Source organism: Zeus faber (genome assembly GCF_960531495.2).
Source record: "Zeus faber genome assembly, chromosome: 14".
In the NCBI taxonomy this organism is placed as follows: Eukaryota; Metazoa; Chordata; class Actinopteri; order Zeiformes; family Zeidae; genus Zeus; species Zeus faber.
In genome coordinates, this window is record NC_137200.1 from 26,356,447 (window position 1) to 26,379,321 (window position 22,875).

At 45.8% G+C, this 22,875-nt stretch overlaps 2 protein-coding genes across 3 annotated transcripts; both read right to left on the reverse strand.

Annotated features, from left to right (window-relative positions):
* Positions 1 to 5,411: 5,411 nt before the first annotated feature.
* tm7sf2 (transmembrane 7 superfamily member 2) lies at positions 5,412 to 15,396 on the reverse strand. The gene is made up of 11 exons (XM_080014418.1): positions 15,275 to 15,396; positions 13,201 to 13,289; positions 12,421 to 12,617; positions 11,945 to 11,999; positions 11,508 to 11,702; positions 10,762 to 10,865; positions 9,333 to 9,452; positions 8,638 to 8,806; positions 8,465 to 8,545; positions 7,439 to 7,561; positions 5,412 to 6,097 (listed from the first exon to the last, which is right to left on the reverse strand). Exons 2-11 carry the CDS (start codon positions 13,283 to 13,285, stop codon positions 5,937 to 5,939), a joined length of 1,290 nt encoding a protein of 429 aa, XP_079870544.1. The 5' UTR covers positions 13,286 to 13,289; positions 15,275 to 15,396; the 3' UTR covers positions 5,412 to 5,936.
* A 488-nt stretch (positions 15,397 to 15,884) lies between these two features.
* Positions 15,885 to 21,428, reverse strand: vps51 (VPS51 subunit of GARP complex). Of its 2 annotated transcripts, XM_080014239.1 has the most exons (11): positions 21,174 to 21,428; positions 20,570 to 20,699; positions 20,313 to 20,459; positions 19,900 to 20,119; positions 18,785 to 19,685; positions 18,466 to 18,681; positions 17,751 to 17,834; positions 17,485 to 17,619; positions 17,176 to 17,297; positions 16,804 to 16,891; positions 15,885 to 16,708 (listed from the first exon to the last, which is right to left on the reverse strand). In XM_080014239.1, the coding sequence occupies exons 1-11, from the start codon at positions 21,354 to 21,356 to the stop codon at positions 16,448 to 16,450; spliced, it is 2,487 nt and encodes an 828-aa protein (XP_079870365.1). In that variant the 5' UTR covers positions 21,357 to 21,428; the 3' UTR covers positions 15,885 to 16,447. The 2 variants fall into 2 exon arrangements, with proteins under 2 accessions (XP_079870365.1, XP_079870366.1); XM_080014240.1 differs by lacking the exons at positions 17,485 to 17,619; positions 17,751 to 17,834.
* Between the last annotated feature and the right edge of the window lie 1,447 nt (positions 21,429 to 22,875).

Genomic DNA, 22,875 nt, shown 5'->3' on the forward strand with positions numbered 1-22,875 from the left:
AATCATGTGACGGCCTGGTCAGAAAAGATCACGATTGCAATACAGTTTTTAAAGATAGTGCGCGGTTAAATCATGGATTCGGTTCAGCAGCACGTAAAACATAGGCCGAGGCATAAAGTATAGTATTTGGGAGTGTAGCCATATAAGTGTTGAACGTGTCAATTGGTCCGGTTTTCAGAAAATAGCTCCTAAAAAGTGGGGAGGGTCAGAGTTCTCCTATCAATAAGTAGTGTGTAGGTTTACGGGGAACTTTGGGGCATTCACTGCATTATGCGGCGGAGAGGAAGCGATCGCTTCTGCTTCGGAGCCCAAGCGCCAAAACAAGGTATCGGTACTACATCAAAAACACCACATCAACAGGACTTTTAGATCATGATATTTGTTTCCCCCGGAAGCAAGCGCGGGGGCAAAGTCGCCCGTGCACCAGTGCAGCGGAGGCGGAAATCACAACCGCGTGCAGCCCAGGGAGGGACTCCGTCGGGGCTCCGACGAGTGCAGCAAACCGCCTGCGCCGCCGCGTTTCTGAAAACAAAGACGAAAGAAATGCCCAAAAGTCAAATAGGAAGGCAATCAACAATACTAATACCGCCATGCATACAACAATTTGCGATACAATCATTTTCAATACGCAGTACGGCGTGTAATAATTGCAAGTGAGGCACAGACGGAATGGTGGTGAACTTGGTGTTTCAGTGATAGTTGTTTAAATAAACTCAACGGTGTTGAGAGAAAAAAAAAAACGAACAAAAAAAACAAAAAAACAAAAAACGCGTTAAGTTTAGTAATATCTGTGTTCAAATGTGTGATTTTACAAAAGGAACAAAATACAAGTGTGGTTCCCGTGTTGACCATCGCTTTAGTTATCAGTGACGTGCGTACATGAGTCTGATCCATTTTTAGACAAGCGGTGGCTCAAAACGTGCCGTTTCAAACCCCCGCGCGGAGGCCACCGACGCCGGGCGGCCGCGCGCGACGCGGCGCGAGGCCCCCGGAGGGGACGCTTCTGGGTATCTTCAGCCGACTTGAGTAATATCTAACCGTTGCCAAAACAATGATCATCCTCGCGCTCCGTGGACAGCCGTCACCCGGTATCCCGTGGCGACCCGTTGACCATCTCCGCCCGCTTCACACCGTACAACAAGAAGGACATCCGTTCATCCCTGTGGCGGCTGGGAGCTCTTCTTCGCAACTTCTCGGACACTGGACAGGGGGAGTTTTGAGCTCTCACAATCGAGCCCGCGGCGCGAGAGCGGGGGCGCGGCGGCCCCCGGGGCGGGAGGCTCTGACGGCCCCTCCCCGAGGGAGGCTTTTTTCGGCTATCCCTGCCGGTTCAATACGGAACGCTCCCCCTCTTTCGAGCCGGGTCGAACCAGTGTCGCAAACCGCGCCGCAGCCGTCGATGTATCGCTGTCTAGATGGCGTCGCCGTGCTTTGTCTGTGTTTGGAGTACGGCAGTCTTTGAATCGCACATGGTGTATCGTATCCGTTCCAAAATGAGGTCTGGTGATCGTACGCGGGAGGCTCCGAAATATAAGCGGGAGGGGAGACGGAAGGGTCGCCACGTTGGTCGTCCGTCGGGCTCTTTGCCGACCGGCGATCGACCGCACCGACCGCCAAAAATGATTCGCGGCCTGGTTGGCGACGCAGAGGCCTCAGAACTGCCCGACGACGCGAGTCTGTTTTTTTGGGGGGGTTTTTTGGACAATCACTCGATCGAGCACAGGCACGGGGTCGGAGAAGGACGAATACAGCGAGTTTGAATGTCATTCTATTGTTGCTCAAGCGTTTTAGAACACTATACTACTGTGTATCCGTACGTTTCTTGTATCTGACTTTTATACATATACCATCACCGTATGCGCTAGTAAATTTGGTGGATTACTTTATATTTAATAGATTATGATATCATGTACAGTTCATAAACAGCAATTCTCACGCATTATTCTAATAAAATACTAATGTTGAAATCCTTGCCTCGGCACTTTGTGTTCCCCGTCAGTGTAGCATCGATCTACGTGTTGCTGTTTTTTTTTTTTTACCTCGCTGTGACTGCAGCCTGTTCGACAAAAAGCTGTGAATGTCTTGAAGGTGAAAACGAGGGGAAATCAAGAGCGGAATGTTCGCAGTCTGTGCTGAGAGGTTGAGTGGGAAGAGGAGGAGACGTGCTCACGTCGGCTTTTTTTCTTTTGACAGAAAAGGCATTTGCGAAACGCGCTTCGTGGAACGCAACCTCTCAGAAACCCCAAATAGCAGCGCCGCCCTCGGTGATTCTGCTCATTTTCAGGATGCCTGCGCTCCAAACGGTGCAGCAGCTTTTGTCGCGGCGGGAAATAGGTGACAGGAGGGAAGAGAAAGGTCCATGTTGCTGGATATAACTTACAATGTACAGTGACAACTTGTTCAACTTGTTTTTGACATTTAAAAATGTCAAAATCATAACCAAAACTTGAACTTGAGATTTCTAACATAAAACAAATGACGAGGGTCACGGCAGACGAGGGGGCGGGGCTGGCTGGGCCCCGTGGCGGCGCAGCTGTAGCGGGTCCGACCCATCAGCCTCTTCAACGCTGATTGGTTGGATTGGTGATTGGCTGATTGGCTGATTGGTTGATTGGCTGACTTGCTGATTGCTCTCCACTGCCTGAACGACTCGGCCTCCCTCCCCTAAACCCGTACATGTGGGTAGAGACTCCCACGGCAGTATCTGAACGGATCTAAACGTCGATACAAACATTAAGCGGAGAAGGCAGAAACGTGCGTCTTTCCCGCCCGGTCAAGAGTTGAGAGGCAATCTCGGCTCCTCATCCTCCTTTTTTCCCGGAAAAAAAGAAAAGAAAAGAAAAACAGTGTGTTTTAATTGTGGATGTATTTATTTTCTTACGTTTCCTAATTGAATGACACAAACAAAAACAAAAAAACACCCTCTGCATAATGGGGAGACTTCCTCAGTCACTCAACATGTGCATAAGCCGCCAAACAATATCTCTTACAGCCCCCCAAATCAAAGCAGTCTAGAGCCCGGCCTGTTGGAAACTAATTGATTAGAAATCAGATTATATGAGAATAAATATAGAATATATATAGAATAATAGGTAATGAAAAAAAGCTGCGGTTTTTTTTTCCGGCCGGAAAAGCAAGTATCGTTCCCCGCAGTCACCATGGTAACAAAAGTTAGACTTTCCCATTGACTCACTGTAATACTCTCACTCACGACATGAGGAAAAAAACCCCCAAAAAAACCCCAAACAGTATGTGCATTTGGGTTCAGCCTGGGTTTTACAGAACACGGGTGTGACGGGTGCTGTGCGGGATTAGGCTGCTCGTGCACGGTGTCGTGTGCCGTCGCCAGGCAGGGGAACCTTTCCCGGCCCGGCGGGAAGCGGGCTCCGCGGCTGTCCGTCGTTCCGTCTCGTCCCGACGGTGGTTCACGCCGTTTCACCCTAATCACTCTTTCCCAGCAGCCTCCACCATCATAATTGTCTCAACTCTGTCCCCTCTCTCCTACGTCTGTGCTTTCAGAGAGGTGTTGCCATGGAAACTGGCTACAACTGATAGGTTTGAGACATGACGATTGGCATGCACAATTGCCGAGTGCGTGTGTGCGTGTGTGTGTGCCCGCACGCACACACGCACACACGCACACACACACACACACACATCTTTAAAGATGGCGCGCACACAAACCACCATGTAAACACCCACACAGATAGACAAGTGGAGACATTTTGGCCTTTCATCGTTATGCAACATACTCAGGAATGTAGACTGGTGGAGGCTGCAGAAACACGCAGAGACAAACACTTTGTATAGAAAGGTCCAACGCTAATTAGCAACATCCAAATTCAAAGGTCTGACGATACATCCCTGCTCGGCGCTGCATCGAGTCCAATCAATAGCGAGCCGTCAAGTGTAATTATGTGCCGCCAAGTACCATGCTGCAGCGCATGTGGAATGTGGTGCAGGCCCCAAGAGCGTGTTTGCTTCTTTCAAGGGCGTCTCACAAGCCCTTGATACAAACTCCGTCAACTCAGTTATTCTATAGCCGTTCGTGCATGAATTTTATATATATATATATATATATATATATATATATATATATAAAATGCATCAAAGTTTACATAGTGATTTACTGTATATTACTCCCAAGGCCTCTCGAGTCTCCAGGAATGTCCGATTTCAAACTTGAGGACACCGTGGGTAAAGTCAAGTTGACAAAGCATTTTGTCAAAAGCGTTATTAAGGCATTAAATGACGCTTATGAAATGATGAACCTACATGCCCCAGGCTTATACTGTATGGGTTAGGGTGAGGAGAACGCATAACATAAAACCCACATATAACTGTATGCATATATTGGTTTTATTTAATGCATACCCCGGGTGCAATGTATTCCTGCGTGAGCCGTAGAAGCCCTGATCAAACAAACTGATACTGACACTGCAATTAACCCGCTGCATCCTTTCGTAATACCGTGACATGATAGCATTTATTTTTTGCAAATTGACTTACACAGGGAGCCTACTAGAATTCATAGTCCTTGCTAGAAGATTTTTCAATGGTTTTCTTTTTTTTTATGTGTTCATATAGAGAATGGTTCTAAAAAATATTTTTATTTTTAAAAGAGCAAAAATATTGACTAAATTGCCGTTCAGGGGACCGACTACCTAAATTCCCTTAAAGTTCATCAAGGAGATAAAATGGTGTCCATGGTACTGTATATGGACAATGAGTTTGAGGTCAAACCATTAAACCAAAGCAACAAACTCGTCAAAAGGAATCTCAGTGGGTTCCGTGCAGAGCTTTTGATGTGAATACATGCACATTTTATAACACATCTGGCGTCTTCTCATTCACACTCCGCCTCCCCGCCTGGATCCATCCTGTCACAGTTACACAACCGATGAGAACCTGATCACGGGTTCGTCACAGAGAAGAGCTCGCTGTGGAGTTCGAGGTGGGAAATTGCACATCTAACTCCACTAAAGTACCCGGCAAATGAACTTTTCACTTACAGTATATGAAAACCGTGCACAAAAGTGATAATAAAGGAAACATGTTATTCCCTGGCTTGACTTGAATCATTCAGAAGTTTTATCTTTCAAAAACGATTGATGTGTGGTAGAGTTTTATGTGCTCCGTGTATCTGTATTCCTTTCTCTGTCTACATGGGTACTATTTGATTTCACTCACTCTTCATTCTAATAGCGGAGCTCAGCTCATCAATGTGGTGGAATCCAATTGTCCCGAATCACTGGAGTGAGTCATGATGGGCACGGTTAATGATTCTAGGGAGTGAGTCCACAGTCTGGACGTTGGGATTACTGCAGGTAAATCGCAGAGGATATCCAGCAACCGCGCGACGCGAAGAATAACACACGTCGCTTTCCATTCTGTTTGAAATGAACTGCAAAAGGATTGTTTTTACTGAGACATCACTTACAAAAACAAACTGCAGCCCTGCTCATATCCATTGCATAGGAGTCGGACAGACAACTTGACAGGATGTCAACAATGACACGCACAAGGTTTAAAAAAATACAATAAAAAACATGATGTCAAACGTATTCACGCCATTCCAGGATCCTTAATGTGTCACATTTTGGCGTATATGGAATGTAGGTAAAAACTTCAAATCTTTCCGGGACAATGTCAAAGAACCGCGGCACAACAAAAGCGCCTGGTTGAAATCCGCAGCACCGTGTGGGACTGAAGGCCTTTACTGGGGGGGGGGGGGGGGGGGGGGATTTAAGAAGATTCTCGAAAAAAAAACAAACATAAAAAAACTTTGAGAATCTTCTTAAATCCAAAATTATGGACCCTGTGAATTGACATACATTCTCTGTGACTGACAGTGCAGTAAATGTTGCGGTATTGCTTTGGGCGCACAGTGGTCGGTAGGCGCCCCTGGTGACGTCGTGGTCCCGCCGGGCTTCCTTTCAGTAGATGTAAGGGAAGATCCTGTAGGGCACTCTGCGGCAGTAGGCGTCCCACGCCAGTCCGTACTTGGCCCGGCACTGCCTCTCATCGCGGGCCTCCCGGTGAATCAGCAGGATGGTGAAATAGATCACGTAGAAATAAGGTAATAGATGGGAGAATCCTTTAGAAAAAAAAAAAAAAAAAGACAAACAAGTAAATTGAGCCTTTAAGGTCTCCTTGTCTTATACAGTATATATTGTGATATTCTGGGGGTATTTAGGCAGTTTTCTAACATACATTTATCGAATGGCAACGATAACACTCCCCTAGTGGAGTGCAGAAGAATTGCGAGGAGGGGAACGAGAAAAAGAATGCCTGAAATATATAAGTTAAAATGTATAATTAAATGTACATCGATCAGCCACAACATTAAAACTCGGGGCTCCAGACTGACTTATTTGACTAGTGGCGCTGGTGCTCCCTGCTGAAAGTTTTAGGAGCAGCAGCACAAATTTCAGGAGCACCACCCTAAACCGAGACGCAACACATTCATATTTTTCCCCCTCTGATTAGTACTAGTTACGAGTATTACTGATAAATGCTTTGGTAATAAATAGACAATTTACAGAAATAACAATGTGCTGTTTCATTTTAAATGGAAATTAAAAAAATCATGTGGCATGTGGTCAGTTCATTACTGACATTAACAACCGCAACAAAACAAGTCAACGGGGAACTCCCTCCACTCCTTTCTCTCCCTTCGGAGCACACTCCCCCTGGGGGCTACGAGGGCGGGGCACCTCTGGAGGCCGAGCAAGCGGTTGGGCCTTCTAGCTCTTTTACGGTGACCCAACCACATCTGCACAGCCTCTTTGGCATCAGACTCCTCCAAGCCTCCCTCAAGACCTATCCTGACCAGGTCCTCCACCGCGTCCACACGCAGATGTTATCCTCTTCTGCGCCGAGGATCCTTTCACACACGGCAGAGGACACGGGGAGGACGAGCGTAATGTGCACAAGAGGGAGGATGTTCCACAAAGAATTTATTTAAAACGTATTTATTTATGAACCAAAACCATATATCCTGAATTTCCTTTCATTTGCTTTTTTTAATAATAATATATAACAGTATATATATAATAATAATAATATATGACAGTATAAATATAATAATAATATATGACAGTATATATATAATAATAATATATAACACAATATATATTATAATTGTATACAACAGTATATATATATAATAATATATAACAGTATATATATAATAATAATATATAACACTATATATAATAATACTATATAACACTATATATATAATAATAATATATAACACTATTTAGTGTCAGTGGTTTTAATGCTGTGGCTTTAATAGAATAATAGTTTATGTTTAAATGATGATATGAAAGTATGATATGACTAATGACGTATATACAGTGCCTCTTCCTCTTCTACTGCAACTCAACCTCAAATATTTAAATGTTTAAATAAGGGACTTTTTACGATGACTTACCGCACGGCAGAGACCAAGCAAATGCCATTAGGAGATCACCAAGGTAATTGGGATGGCGCACAAGACCCCACCAACCAGACACCAACAGCCGCTTGCCAGTTGCCGTGGCGATAGTTTCCAGCTCTAGACAAGTAATGGTGGTGAGGATAGTCATTACTTTCTGAGTTCGGTCTTGAAAAATCCATTGTTACCTTTGCACTTCCATTCATATTTATGTTTACATTGCACTCAGAATTTCTGTGGGTTAAGTTTCGAGCTGCGTAGCTGCTTACTTTAATCTTCACTTTATCTTTTTGAACTTGAACTTTACACTTTATGTTTTATTAATATGCTCATGAAAGTTGTAAATGTTTTTTTTTGCGTAAATATGTTGTACATTATTACTTTTTCTTTATACTGCATTATGCTATATACCCATAACAATCATTTTCCTGTGCACAGTGCAGCATTTTGTATATTCGGTATATTTTTATATATATCTGACTATTACTACTGACTACTACTACAACTAATGACTACTTTTTTTATTTTACTTTTTATTCTATTCTATTTTATTATAATTCCTATTCTACATTTTTTCGGACTGTTAAGCTTCTTTTGATGCTTATCGTCTGTGGTGAAACGCACTAAACCTCACGAGAACAAATTCCTAGTACATGTACGTAAATGTACCTGGCGGAATAAACCGATTTGGACTCTTATTCTGTTTCTGAAGATCAAGCGTGTCATTGCTTGCTTGACACCGGCTGCAGTGTCAAGAAAGCTTTGAAGTTTAAAGGTCTTTTATAATCTGTGATTCTGCGATCAGACTGAAATACAAGGCGTGCCATTTAGTCCGCGCCATGAAGACCATCAGCGATAAAAAGTTAAGGAGCAACTGGTAACGAGGGGAATCAACCCCATCTTCCTTATTGAGGGAGGCTAGCAACCCTTTTCATGTCATTGCTACAAATTGAAAATTTGAACCAGTGAAATTAATTGAATGTTGTTTCATGGAGGAATATCCCTTTAAGAGCATTTACTAACTTGAAACACTTGGGTGCATCGGGTTCCGACGAAACTGGTTCTTCTGCGAGTTGGATTTTCTGAAAATATAATACCCAATACCTGGAGACAAGGGTGAAAATGTCAATACCATAATATTACAACATGAAACATGACAGTTTTTACACTTATAAGAATGACCAACACCCGATTACCATTTAATAAAACTATAGTTGCGGCTCCGACGGGGCTGAGCGACTGCGGGTGCACGACCAGAAAGGCCGCCTGGAGGCTGTAGGTGAAGGGCACCCACGCCAGGTCCCCAAAGACCAACATGAAGCCGAAGCCGTCGTGCACGATGTCCATGGTGGTAAGAACAGCCTCCTGTGAAAACACAACAGAGCAAACCGATTAACTTTAAACTTTATCTTTATTTATTTTGCACCGTTTGAGGCTGGCGTCTGGGCTCTACTGCTCACCCCGAGGTTTACAGCAAACACAGGCATACTTAGTGAGCTAGAAATATAAGGGTGGTGAGCTCGAATCACCCTACTGGAGAGAAGAGTGGAGCCCAACAGGTGGATGCCGGGAAGGTGGAGGGAGGGCAGCAACGTGGCAATCGAGCAGAGAGCACAGCAGGTAGGGCAGGAAGGACCGGCTGCTTAAATAGGCCGGCCAAATAAGGGCACGGAAGCATGTGGCACCGTCAAGTTGTCTGACAGAACTATCTCCGCAAGCTACGCATCATTTAACAATATTAGTCAATATGTAGTAGTCAGGATAAAATGCTGAATGCAACTTTTTACATGCTGGTTGCTCAAGGTGATGATGATGTCACACATGCTTGTCTATACTCCAGTTGGTTGTACCATGGTTCCACCATGGTTACCGTGGTTACTGTTCCACCCACCTCGTTCCACAGAGCATCTGCTACGTACAGCAGTTGAAAGCTGTTGACCAGTATCATGGCCAGCGAGGGGGAATCCCGCAGCTCCACTTCTTTCATCAGCATCCCGAGGTTTACCACCACCTTATAGGAGGGATATTGTCGAATATCAATGAAATTCAAATACTTAACAAGAAACGTCAACTCATGTTATATGAAGTGTGATCGACAATATACATTAAATTCTATAACATCTTCAGAATCAGAATCAGAACGATTTTATTCCACCAGGTACATTTATCATGGTGAGGATTGCTGCGTTAGTGTTAGTGTTTCAAAAAGTCTAAAATCTGAAAACGAAAATAAAAATGAAATAAAATAGAATGAAAGGTACAGTAAAAATTCAATTACATTTTAATTGCCAAATATACACAAATAGCCAAAAAATACAAAACAGAAACAGTCAAATACAAAAAAATATACAGAATATACAAATTATTAATATTCTTTTAACCTGCCTTTTAATGGGATGAATTGCTATGATATTGTACAAATCTACTGTAATACTAATTTTCAGGCATTTACGGTTGATGTTTTATACGTGCTGACTTTAATGCGCTCGTTAATGAAAGTACAGGCGTGTTGTATCAAAGTTAGTGTCCTTTAGTAATAAAGACTCCATAAGCCATAATTACCAGGGAGGAGAGGGAACTGGTCCCCCTGCTGATCTCATTCATTTCAATTCCCCATTGGTTTTCCCTATTAACAATTGCCTTAATATAGTTTTTACATTTTCAAGGCAGTACAATTGCCAAGTGATATATGATATCAATAAAGAGCAATTATCTTGTACTTTATCACAGGGTTATTACACTCACAAATGCACGCATGCACACACCCACATACACGCGGACAATTGACATAGGCCAAAATTCCAAAATGTAAATCTTTTCTATTGTGCCAAAACTGGAATACATGACGAGTTATTGAATCAACCTATAATCAATAATCATTAAAATCCTATATTGACTTTTCTGTTTTCATTTCGGCATTATGGTAAACAGAACGGCCGGCTTGGAGTCAACTGATTGTCAACTTAATTTAAACTGACCGTGTCACCTGTCATTTAAAGAGAATTTACTTCTTGATCACGAATTAATGTCATCATTCATAATAATTAATTAATGACACTTCATGTAAACCACTCCAGGAAACATTTTGTATCTGCCTTTTTTCGAAAAAATGTTCTACATTAATTGGCTGAGGAGAAAATGAACTGACCTTAACCTTGCAGGGCTTTCTTTTTTTTTAATTTTATTCAAGCTTTATCTTACCAAAAACAAAAGAAAGCCTTGCAAGGTTAAGGTCAGCTCGTTTTCTCCTCAGCTAATTAAAACAGCTGATTTTACTCGAAATAAGCTTTAGATTTAGTAACATCCTCCCTTCAACTCACCCAGCCGATGAGACCCGGCCTCAGCTCACAGAAATATTTAAGGTCAAAACCTCCGATCCGAGGGTTGAGCTCCCGTCCGATGAAGAAGTCGTACAGTGGATTTCCTATGGAGAAAACATGTGAATGGCATTTTTAGAGTAAATAGAAATGGTTCTGTTACCTCTGATTACACATGTCATTTAAGTGACAGGATCAGAGTTACAATATAATTATAATAATGATACTTTATGCTAGTGGGTTGTGAGTTGGTATGATATACTACTATTTGTGTATTTTTTTGCGAGAATTGTGTCCAGTGACGTGGTGCATTATTTGGAATATCTCTAGATTGCTCCATGGCCTAATAACCCCCTGGTTCTAGTCCGTATGAGTCTTCCTCTATTTTGCAAAAACAATGACAGAATTAAAATCCAATTGCACCGAGAGTACCACATATCACACAACATATAAATGTGGCCAGATCAGATTTTAATTAAAAAAAAAAATTTTATTCAGACTTCAGTGAAAATATCCAAGTTTCCTAGGATATATAAAAAAAACCCCTCAGATTTTAACTTCCTGTCTGAACATAACCATTACGCAGCGATGAATACTAAGATAAACTTCGATTACACCAAGGTCGACCAAAACCCATCACATCCTAAACTTAATTAACATTCGAAAGATAACAAATATGGAAGAGCGGGCTTCGCAGCGATATGGTCTCCTTCGGCGGTGGAGTCGGGAAATGATCCGCCCCGGCTCACCTGTGTTTCCCCCCGGAGCGAGCGCGTGATGCGGGGCCCAAAAGGAACGGACGTAAAGGTAGACGGAGAGGACAAAGGACAACCCCATCGCACACACCGCCAGGGGCAGGAGGAGCTCAAACAGAGACCCCAGGGGGGCGTCCGTCCACAGCAGGAGCATCAGCAGCGCAACGCTGATGCACAGCGCATGGAAACCTGAAATAGAAAGATAACAAAAGAATGAATATCGTGGCAGAGGTGTAAAGAGACAAGGAAACGGTTATGTAAGACGTGCCGGAAAAAGAGGAAGGGACCCTGAACACCTTGTATTGAATTTTGTTATATTAGGTAAGTTACCCTGTACAGCTGGATCCGTACTGTGAGCAAAGCGAGCCGGGAGGCGTGGTCGCACAGGATTTTATTATGGACTGTGAGATTAAGATTTATCTACGCCGTACCATTTATGGGATACTTCAGTCGTGTTCCGTTTTTCAGCAATAAACCCTCGGAAACCTGCAAGTGAAACGTTCATAATTAAATATACAATGCATTATAATCTTTTTAAAGGGGTACGGTTATAAAATGGAAATAGATAACAGATAATAAACTTTTTTTTTTAACTTCAATCAAGTGGCCTATTTTTTACATGTCAGATCATAAAATGAGATCATACACGACACAGTGAGATAGGGCTAGGGTAGACTTTGTTGATCCCTGGGGGTAAATTCTGGTGTTAAAGAAGTTAACTGAACAAAAGAGATAAAATCAAAATTAAATTAAATATATGCACCCTAATCAAAGTAGTAATAATGATACTACTATTACCCCCAGATAGATAGAAAGATATAGATAGATAGATAGATTGATAGATAGATAGATAGATAGATAGACAGACAGACAGACAGATAGACAGATAGATGGACTTTGTATCCACCTTTCCACACGGCAGCAGGTAGAGGAAGACGTGCAGAGTGATCCAGCCCAGCAGGAGTGCAGGGGCCACAGGTGCCCATAGGTGCCCAGTTGGGGGCAGAGGCGGGGGCCACTGGAGCACACTGGCCGCAGGGGATCGAACCACACTGATCAGGTAAAGCACCGTCAGGGGAAGGAAGATGGGGATGCATGTTGCACCTGGAAGACAAAAGTATATGTAAGTATATGAGAAAGTAAGTGAATTTCAAAGTACAGCTCTTCCAAATATCCAATGTAGTGTCATTTGTAGGAATAGAAAACTATATGGATTCTTATAACAGTATTATATAATAACGCAACACTGAAACATTTTCCCTTTTCCGTTTTTAACAGGAAAGGGAAAAGAATCTTGAATCTTGAATCTTGAAGACACAGAAACTGCAAGGCATTTTAACTTAGAAGTTTAGACATGGAGCAAACATAACAATATAATGTACATCTTGGATTAATTTATGATGTTCATTATTGTAGACGGCTTGACTAGGGACGTTACCAATTCATCGACTATTAATTAATTTAATTTAATGAATTGCTCATAAGAATTTAATCTATTAAGATTTTGTCTTATCGATAAGAAGTGAACAATCGTTGGTGTGTAATTTGCACCCCTATGCTGGACCTTTTGTTCAAAACAGCTCTATTTAATATAAAGCGATAATAATATATATTTGACATTTGGCCAGAATTTCAGTGCCAAGATTCCCTCAGTGTGTTTTATATACAAGGTCGGTTAGTGACTTACCCAGAGTTCCTCCAAATTCCCTCTCTGTGGTACTTGAAGATCTTTGTTTGACTGACTGATTCTTCGACCCCATTGTTGGTTTCATCAACCTGTTACAATTAACAACCAACACATTAACAAAAGGTTAAGTGAAAGTGGAAATTTGAGAATAGATATGACAGGTGTCTCCACATGAACAGGTTGATCTAGTTTTCAAAATAGGTTACCATGAGGTTTGTTTAGGCCTAGAAATGCTAAATGGCTCTCTGTGTACATCAAGCGGAAAGTATACTTATGGCAATGAATCCCCTCCAGTAATACATTGCATCCCCTCCAGTAATACATTGCATCCTAAAATGTATCAAACAAATATAAAAAACAAAAAAGGGAAAAAAATATATATACACAGATGCCACAACATTAAAACCGTCTGCCAAATATTGTGAAGGTCCCCCTCGTGCCACCAAATCAGCTGTGACCCGTGGAGGCATGGACGCCACAAGTCCTCTGAAGGTGTCCTGTGGTATCTGGCACCAGGGCGTTAGCAGCAGATCCTCTAAGTCCTGGAAGTTGCGGGGTGGGGCCCCCATGGATCAGGCTTGTTGTTCCATCACATCCCACAGATGCTCCATCGGATTGAGATCTGGGGAATTCTTAGGCCAAGTCAACGCCTTGAACTCTTTGTCATGTTCCTCAAACCATTCCTGAACAAAAGTGTGGCAGAGCACATTATCCTGCTGAAAGAGGCCACTGCCATCAGGGAATACTGTTGCCATGAAGGGGTGGACTTGGTCTGCAACAATGTTCAGGTAGGTGGTACATGTCAAAGTAACATCTACATGAATGCCAGGATCCAAGGTTTCCCAGCAGAACATTGTCCAGAGCATCACACTGCCTCAGCCGGCTTGCCTTCTTCCCATAGTGCATCCTGGTGCCATCTCTTCCCCAGGTAAACAACGCACACAAACCCGGCCATCTACATAATGTAAAAGAAAACGTGATTCATCAGACCAGGCCACCTTCTTCCATTGCCCCATGGTCCAGTTCTGACGCTCACGTGCCCATTGTAGGCCCTTACGGAGGTGGACAGGGGTCAGCATGGACCGGTCTTTGGCTACACAGCCCCATACGCAGCAAGCTGTGATGCACTGTGTGTTCTGACACCTTTCTATCATAGCAGCATTAACAGCATCACTGAGCCTTGGGCGTCCATGACCCTGTCACCGGTTCACCGGTCGTCCTTCCTTGGAGCACTTTTGGTCGGTAGTAACCACTGCATGGCAGGAACAGCCCACAAGACCTGTGGTTGTGGAGATGCTCTGACCCAGTCGTCCAGCATCACTATGTGCTCCTGGTCAAAGTGGCTCAGCTCCTTACGCTGCTTCCAACACATCAACTTCAACAACTGACTGTTCACCTGCTGCCTCATACATCCCACCACTTGAACAGGTGCTATTGGAACTAAATGAGCAACCTGTCAGTGGTTTTAATGTTGTGGCTGATCTGTGTGTGTGTGTGTTTATGTATATATGCTGTATACTGTATATATTGAAAAGTAAAGGCAACTGGCCCATTATCACAAACTGCCTGCAAAACAATATGTACAGTATATTATCTAAAATATATTCCATATCAATATTTCTCAGCGAGATGAGAATCACATTTTAAAACGCAAAACGTTAACTGTAATGTAATGCACACCAGCTGCACCGTTAAAGTCAAGTCAAACTTTTTAATGGAGGCGATAGAAAGACTTCACATCCACTGTCTTTTGCACTTTTAAAACAATGTCAAAAGTAAACATGTCATTGAACTGATATAGGCCTACTTAACTGCTTAAAATCTGGATCATATTCTTACAACAGTTATAATTGCCATTTTGATATTGTGTATATATTGTTGTTATTATCAAGTGTCAGAATCTTGTTTAGTCGGCCAGGTACATTTTCATACAGGAGTACTCTGTAGTGGCGAGGATATTATTATTATTATTATTATTATTATTATTATTATTGCTGTTGTTCTGACGCGAGCGGCCGTAAACACGGAAACTTCGATCCGTCCGATAACGTCAGGAGCCATTTTTTAAACCCACCGGGAATATCAGACGACCGCAGCAACGGCGTGGCGACCGCCGCGACGTCGGCACCACGGTTGAATTGAGGCGGCGTAATGCCCCGCGTCGTGAGGCAGTTCGGTGGCTCCCTTACCTTGGCGCCGCTCGGAGGTGTGCTGGGGCGGCGCGGCGCCGGAGCCTGCGAGCCCGGAGCGGACGCGCCCCCGCCCCCGCCCCCGGCCCCGCCCCCGGCCCCTCCGAGCGCACGCAACCTGCATGAATTGCCCCGAGAGCCAATCAAACGTCTCCCTGGTCATCACAAGAGGGTGGGGCGTAGAGGCCTCAGCCAATCCGATCCGCGCATGAGGTGGCGAGTGGCGGCGGCCTGACCGTGGCTCGGTGCGGGCGACGAGCCCCGCGACGAACGCGACGTGGAATGCGTGGCGTGCGTGGGCTCTGGGGCTCGGGCGGTGCGTGGGATCGTTGGAGGCGCCATTGAGCGAACAGCGTGCGGCGAAGTGATGTGCTTCTCTTTCAGCTGATTCCAGCGCCTGACTTTTATGGGGGACCGCGCAGCAATCGAGGCAGGGTGGTGGGGGAGAAACAAACGCCAGGTGCATCGCAATTCAAATGCTTTATTGTTCACATTACACATTTGGAAGGTTATGAGTCGAGTGGTAAAATGCCGGCTCTAATATGCAGCACTCTGAACGGTAACAGTTCATGCCAGGAAAAAAAAAAAAAAGAGTATTTAATGTCAGTCTACCGGCCATTAAGCAGCTACAGTCCCATCAAATACACTCCTCCTATACGCCCCACAACGAGATTTTGAAAGCGCTGAATACACTGTATTTTACAATTTCTGTTCAACTCCATTTAGTGTAGCGTTTTAACATTTTCCATTGAAAATCATCGTTCGAGCAAATAACAATTGTTTTATTACCAAGTTTACAGATAAAGGATGACTATCAACAATTTGACAAAATGATGGGACTTACTACTTCATCCCTTTATACAAACAATGACGCTAAATAAAAATGGATCAAATAAAACCCTCAAATCTTCCGACCTACAGCGACTGGATCGGGAAATATGATTTAGCTCTCGCAGGTGGAAAAACATTGAGATCGTGGCGGTCTTTGGGATTAGACACCTATTCTTTGATACTTCATCGGAAATATGGCGACTCGGTCGGAGGAGCGCGCCCATGGCTCAGCCCCGCTCACAGATGACCTCGATCACGCTCTGCTCCATGGGCGCGGGGTCCAGGCAGCGGTGGGCCGTGCTTCCCACGATCTCGTCCAGGAGGAAGTGCACCAGGTTCTCGTCGGAGACGAAGCGCCACAGGTACATCTGCAGATAGTGGCAGTCCACCTGGATCTGCTGCAGGCCGTAGCGGCCGAAAGTGCGGAGGCGAACGCACTCCAGGAACGTTTTCAAGCTGATTTTTATAATTCCTGTCATTACCGACACCTGGCAGGAGGGTGGGAGGGTGGGGGTAGATTTAGATAAGGCTGAATTCACAAACAAATCACTAATTACACAACATTCCCTGTGCGTGGACTCACCTTGTTGAACTCGACCGAGCTGAAGATGTCAATCCTCTCGGAAAAGAGCTTGTGTATGTTGCTCAGTAGATTGGTATCCATCGGTGCACTGCAACCAGATGTAAGTGACAGTGTCAAATTAACCCCATAGCAAGCAAAAAAATAAAATCACTAAACTAAAAATCCATATGGTTATGAATGCCAATTATTCTAATGATCTGTTCAAGTAAGATCCATTAAAATAATGATCATTTCGTTTCAACATAAACAAGTCTTTCTCAAGGCACAAAACTTAAGGACCAATACTGTTGCCTGCACAAAACATATTCTCTTTTATGAGACCAGGAGCAGTATAGTCGGGTTTTCTTTGGTAAGAAAACTGCATAAAACCACCTTGGAGTGTAGCTGGCGGCGTATCGGGCTTGTTGCCTGGAGTTGCTGTACACGGAGAAGGTCCTTTTGCTGGAGTCACTGCTGTGTGCCTTCCTCACACCCTCCTCATATAAAAGACCCACCTGCGGGTAAATACACAACCGTTGAGGAAAAGGGCGATGATTACAAAACAACCGAGGTTATAGCGGCCTTAAGTTCAGGCTTAAGGAGACAGTTTCGTTACGGCCTCATTGAATGAAAGACATCCCTGCGTGACGAAATGAATCGCGACGCCGCGCCCCAACCGCGAGGGAAAAAGCAGCGCGGCACCTGCACGTCGATGGAGGTGGTGTCCTCCACCACTCTCTTCATCACAGCGCGAACGTTCCTGGGCTCGATGGTGTTGACCCAGTCCCGGGTCTCCACACTCTTCCTCAGCATCTGGGAGATGATCAGCCCCTGGACCTGAAGAAGAGAAAAGACACGGACGAAATATAGCGTGACGAAGAATATGGAATGGGGCCCCCTCCGGCTGCTTAAAAGGGCGCCGGGGATGAATAAATTGGGCGTGGGGAGCGCGGTCGGCGAGGACCCACCTTGACATAATGGTTGAGGAGTTTCTGCGCCGCTTCTCTGGCCTCCGCGCACAGGGCTGTGACCGCCGTCACTGGACTATGATGCTGGCAAAGGATCGCACACACGGGATCATTCTCCGCGGCCGCACTCGCAAACACGGGAGTCGCGTCGAGTCCTTGCGGTCGTCCCCTCTGCTCTATGGGTGAAATTCTGTTGCGGGAATCTAACGGGATTTTTTTGTGGGGCTGCGCCACAAGCGGCGCATGTGTACAATAACTTGGGACGTATTATGCTTAGCGTTTCATTTTTTGTACACCTTCATTAATCCCTCTGGGGGGAATGAGTCCTCTGCGTTTACCCATCTTAGTGCCTGACGTATCCGGGAGCGGTGGGCTGCCACGTAGCGGAGCAGCGGGGGGCTACTCGGGGTCAAGTGTCGAGGACACTTCGGCATGCTGACACGAGGAGGCGGCGATCGAACCGGCAATCTTCTAATCACGAGACGATCCGCTCTACCCCCCCCACAAACGTACCAGATCTTGTAAATCTGCAAAGTTCACGGGTGACGCACGACTCCAAAAAAGGTTGGCGGAGAGAAAACTGCTTCAATATGAGTTTGGGTTGTGATGCCTCGCTTCAAAAGGTATGTTAGAACGCCCGTTTCCAACATTTATTCTGTTAATAATACTGTCAATTATATCTTAATATTGTGAATAGGGCATTTCACACGCTCACCTGCACCAGGAACTGTTCGTCGGTGAGGGTGAGGATGTAGGAGATGGTGGAGGTCTCGTAGTCCAGGCAGAGCCGCGAGAGCAGCAGCAGGAGAGCCGGCGGAGTCGAGCCCCCCTTGTCTCCCGCGCTCTCGCAGAACTGGCGAGAGGACTGGCAGATGAACTTGATGAAGCTCACCACGAGACTCTCGCGGACGCCTTGGCTGCAGAACTCCCCCTGAGAGGAGCGGAGGGAGAAATCCAGGCCCCCCCCACGCCCGTCACAACTCTGATGCACGTTTTCACACTGAGAACCCCTCGGCAAATACCTCCCCGCTCACCTTGAAGTAGGGCTTGTTGGAGAACGTAATGTCTTTCGCCGTGAAGAGGTGCACCGAGGCCAGCACCGACTTGATCTGGTTGAGGATGGAGGCGGACAGGGAGGCGAGGAGCTCTGGCAAACTGGTCGGGGCGTCCCTCCCGGAGGCCAGCCCCGGCAAGAGGGTCCCGCCCAAGCCCACCGGAGCGCTGGCCACCGCGAGCCGGGGGGCGGCCAGCGCTTGCCTCACATCCGTCAGGCTGTCCAGGTAGAAGCTCTGGAGGGCCGATAGGTAATGCTTCACCCTCTCCGTGGCAGCGCGGACCACTATTTCGGTCCCCTGGTTCGGCACGGAAGAACCCGGCAGCAACTTGGCCACGGCCTGGAGCCGGCGATGGAAGCGGTCCAGGGCCCGGACCAGGAGAGAGTTATCCCCGACCCCTTTCTCCTCCTGTATCCTCCTCTCCACCAGGGAGAAGTACCGCGTCGCCAGATCGTCCACAAAGACTTGTAGCTTGCCGTTTGCCATCTGGGGGATATTTTTGGAAGCCAGCTCCCCCGTCTGCGCGTGATTGATGAACAGTTCCTGATAAGAGGTGATCACCAAGCACAGGCTGCTCACAAACTCATTGCAGCCCCTGTCGATGAACTCCAGGATATCCGTCTTCGGGGTGGGAGATGGCAGAGTGCCGGTTCTAGGGGAGCCGTCGGCGGCGGAAGACAGCGAGCGGACGGAGCCGACGGAGGCCTCGCCCACCGCCGACGGGTAGGGCCTTATCTCCGCCTCCAGGCCCAGCAGGTCTTCCTCCAGTCGGGCTCGCGCATGGTTCAGGAACTTGTCGCAGAGCTCCTCCGCTGGCTCATCCAGCTGCAGCAGCAGCTCCACACACTCCGAGAGATCTTTGGCGCTCGAGCCGCCGTCCCTGAGTGGCAAATTCAAAACGGCGGGAAGGGTTGAATAACGGCGCGACGGTAAAAACAGCCCACGACAATGATTCTTAAAAGGCTGATATGTACTGAAAGAGTATTACGTATTATATGATGACAATAATCCCGACGACTCTAACACCCCGTCGTGCTCTCGCCGACCGCCCCTCCGACATTTCTTATCCGAATATAAACTGGGAAAATCCCCACCTGAACTTCTGCCGGAGCTCCTGCGCCAGCTCGTCCATGATGGCGTGGCAGTCGTCCTGAATGCCCTTGAAGGAGGGCAGGTGGCTGTACTGCTGCAGCACGCAGCGGGCGCGGCGATGGGAGCTCACTGCCTGGGCGTAGGCCTGCAGCTCCAGACACTTGTTGAGTCTCGCCGGCAGCTCAAACAGGAACTGCAGCTTTCGGAGGAGAGTGTGGACCCCTGGGGGGCGAACGCCAGAAGGGGGACGGTGAAAACGGTGAATTTCACCGGCCACCATCAAAAGCGTGTGTGTGCGCGTGCATGCGTTGTCGTGTGCTGTGTGACAATTAAAGATTCTTCATAGGAAACAAAAAGCGCAGACATTCGAACATCACACATTAAATGTCTCCCCCCCCGGCGATATAAGCCTCACCAGAGAGTTTCGTAATCTGCGTGTGTTGGTCTTGAAGAGTGCCGCTGATGGAGGCGCTGAACTCTGTGATCGCCGCCATGTTGGTGGACAGGCAATCCATTTCGTCTTCCATTTTTTTGAAGTCGTTCTTCATCTTTCTTATAGTGTCTAAAGAGACAAGAGGCAGAACGGCGATTTTGATTGTCACGGCCAGGGATGCGTAGGTGTCCGCGAGGCCTACTTTCCCCTCGAGCACGTTGGACGAAAAAACCTCTCACCTGTGGCGGAGATGAACTTGTTGTAGTTCTCGTACACCAGCGTCTGCATGTCGCTGTCGAGCGAGCGGATCTGCTTGACCATGCAGGTCTCCTGATCCATCAGCTCTCCCAAGGAACATTCTCTTCTCAGCTGCAGTCAAAATCGACGGGGCACGCACGCATCGCATCAACAAGGGAAGACGATCAATCAAAATACAATCAAAGACAACCACAACTTTGCTTCGTTTGCCAGCTAGAAATATATTTAAATCCAGAGGTGGAAAGAGACAAAGTATGAGTATTTCCAAATCTTCATGGGCTCTCATCTGCAGCAAAACAAACTTTATCCCGTAGTATGAAGCGGATATGACGCCTACTTTTAAACACTGTCAATGTGTACCTCCACTTTTACAACGACGGTTATGTTGTGTCCGGGTATCTATTTTATTTTTATTTTTCGTACTGAAGTGAAGGCTTTGGGTGCATCTTCCGCCCCAGCTGGAAATCGGACACATGCATATTATTACCACCAGGACAGTGGCGGTCGGCAGGTGGTTCGTCCCAAGGTTGAACGGGTCGAAGGCGGCCGACCCGCACGCCTGGTCGGACACGGCGCCACCTTTACCTTGTTCAGATAGACTTCGGGGTCGAAGTGCGGCCCGTTGATGTCGCACGGATCCAGGGACTCGGGCTGATCCGGCGCTTTTCCCTCCTCGTTCAGCCCGTAGTAGAGCTTCAGCATGCCGTGGACCCTGCGCTTCCGCGAGTCCGCACCGACCTCGCCCGCGGCGTCGGCCTCGTTGTCCATTCCGCTCCACGTTATTTGCGTTGACGCCGGCGTTGCGGCGTTGCGGCGATGCAGCCTGCGCGCAACACGGAATTAAAATCTTATTGAATGGGCATCGTGCTACTTCCGGGTTCGCCTGTTGTTGACAAATCAGAAGGGGCGTGTTCACCAGCGGCACGGAGCGATGGCGAGTTTTTGAGCATTGTAGTTCTACCTTCTGTAATCTTATTATTATTATTATGAATATTATTATGATTATGATTATGATTGTTATTATTATACGTGATACGACTGTCCCCACCCGCGAAATACACAAACTGATGTAAAGCATGCATTACAATTTAAAAAAAGTAAAGCCCATCACATTTTGAAGTAAACGATACATGGCTTGTGTTTTGGACGTGCACGTCCATTAAACGCACACATCGGCGCGCGTCGCGCTCCCACGACCTCCCTTCCGGGGTCGGGCTCGGGCACACGCCGCTCTCGTGGCAAACTCTCGCGAGACACCAAGGGTGGCGAACCAAAGCCGGACTCGCTCCCCCAACGAAAGGTCGCGTTTGACGGCTGCTGGGATGGAATGCTGTCCGGCTGTTTGAATAGAGAAATGCGTCACTCTGATCTTTTTCTTTTTAATGCTCCTGATACCTTTGAGGCTATAGATGATGGCATGTGTGCAATGTCCAAAAACAGAAGTCAGCAACATGAAAACCCAACTATGAGCCCTTAAAATCCCGTGGTTTCATATTGCGTCTATGCGCACCGTTTGCAATGGGTATCAGTAATAACAATAAAATATTTCTTGAGCTATTTCCACCGTCCCTTTCAACTGTAATTTTTCTAATTTAACAGTAACATATATACGTAGGACTGTAACCTTTTTTTGTCCTTTGAACACAATTTGTACATCATACATCATTTTTGTACATAATTGGTGGTGATTACAGGTAACCTCTTGCAAGCAATTAATTCAGCGAGACCAGGACAACGGAACATGAGCGTCTAGCTTTTGATTACTACGGGTCCTATGACTTTACTTAACTAGGTTGGAGAGATTCTTTAATAACCAATTTCTAATTTAAGAGTAACTGTATTGAGGTGAGATGTCTCAATGTTAATCTTCAAGCCAGTTTACCCATTAGCCCAGCAGAGGCGTTTAGATTTAAACCACTGAGGAATGGTATGACCCCCATGATCATAACGACCCTATATAACTCATATATAAATGACAATACTTGACTGTGAATGGAATCCCCACAAGTAAATCGAGAGCAAATCAAAATTTCATAAATGACCCATTTATTTCAAAAATGAAAAAATGACACAAATCTCTAAGCTGCAAAAATCGGAATATTAAATTGCAAATAAAAACAACCAAATATCAGCCTGGTTTGGATATATCCCAAATGAGGTCGCAAGTAACACAAATTGCTTGGATTTTTGTCATCTATGACCGATGTGACTAAAGTACTGCATGTAAACAAACTGTACAATAGTGACGCACAACTGGCTTGCATCTGGAAGAATAGGTGTTTAACTT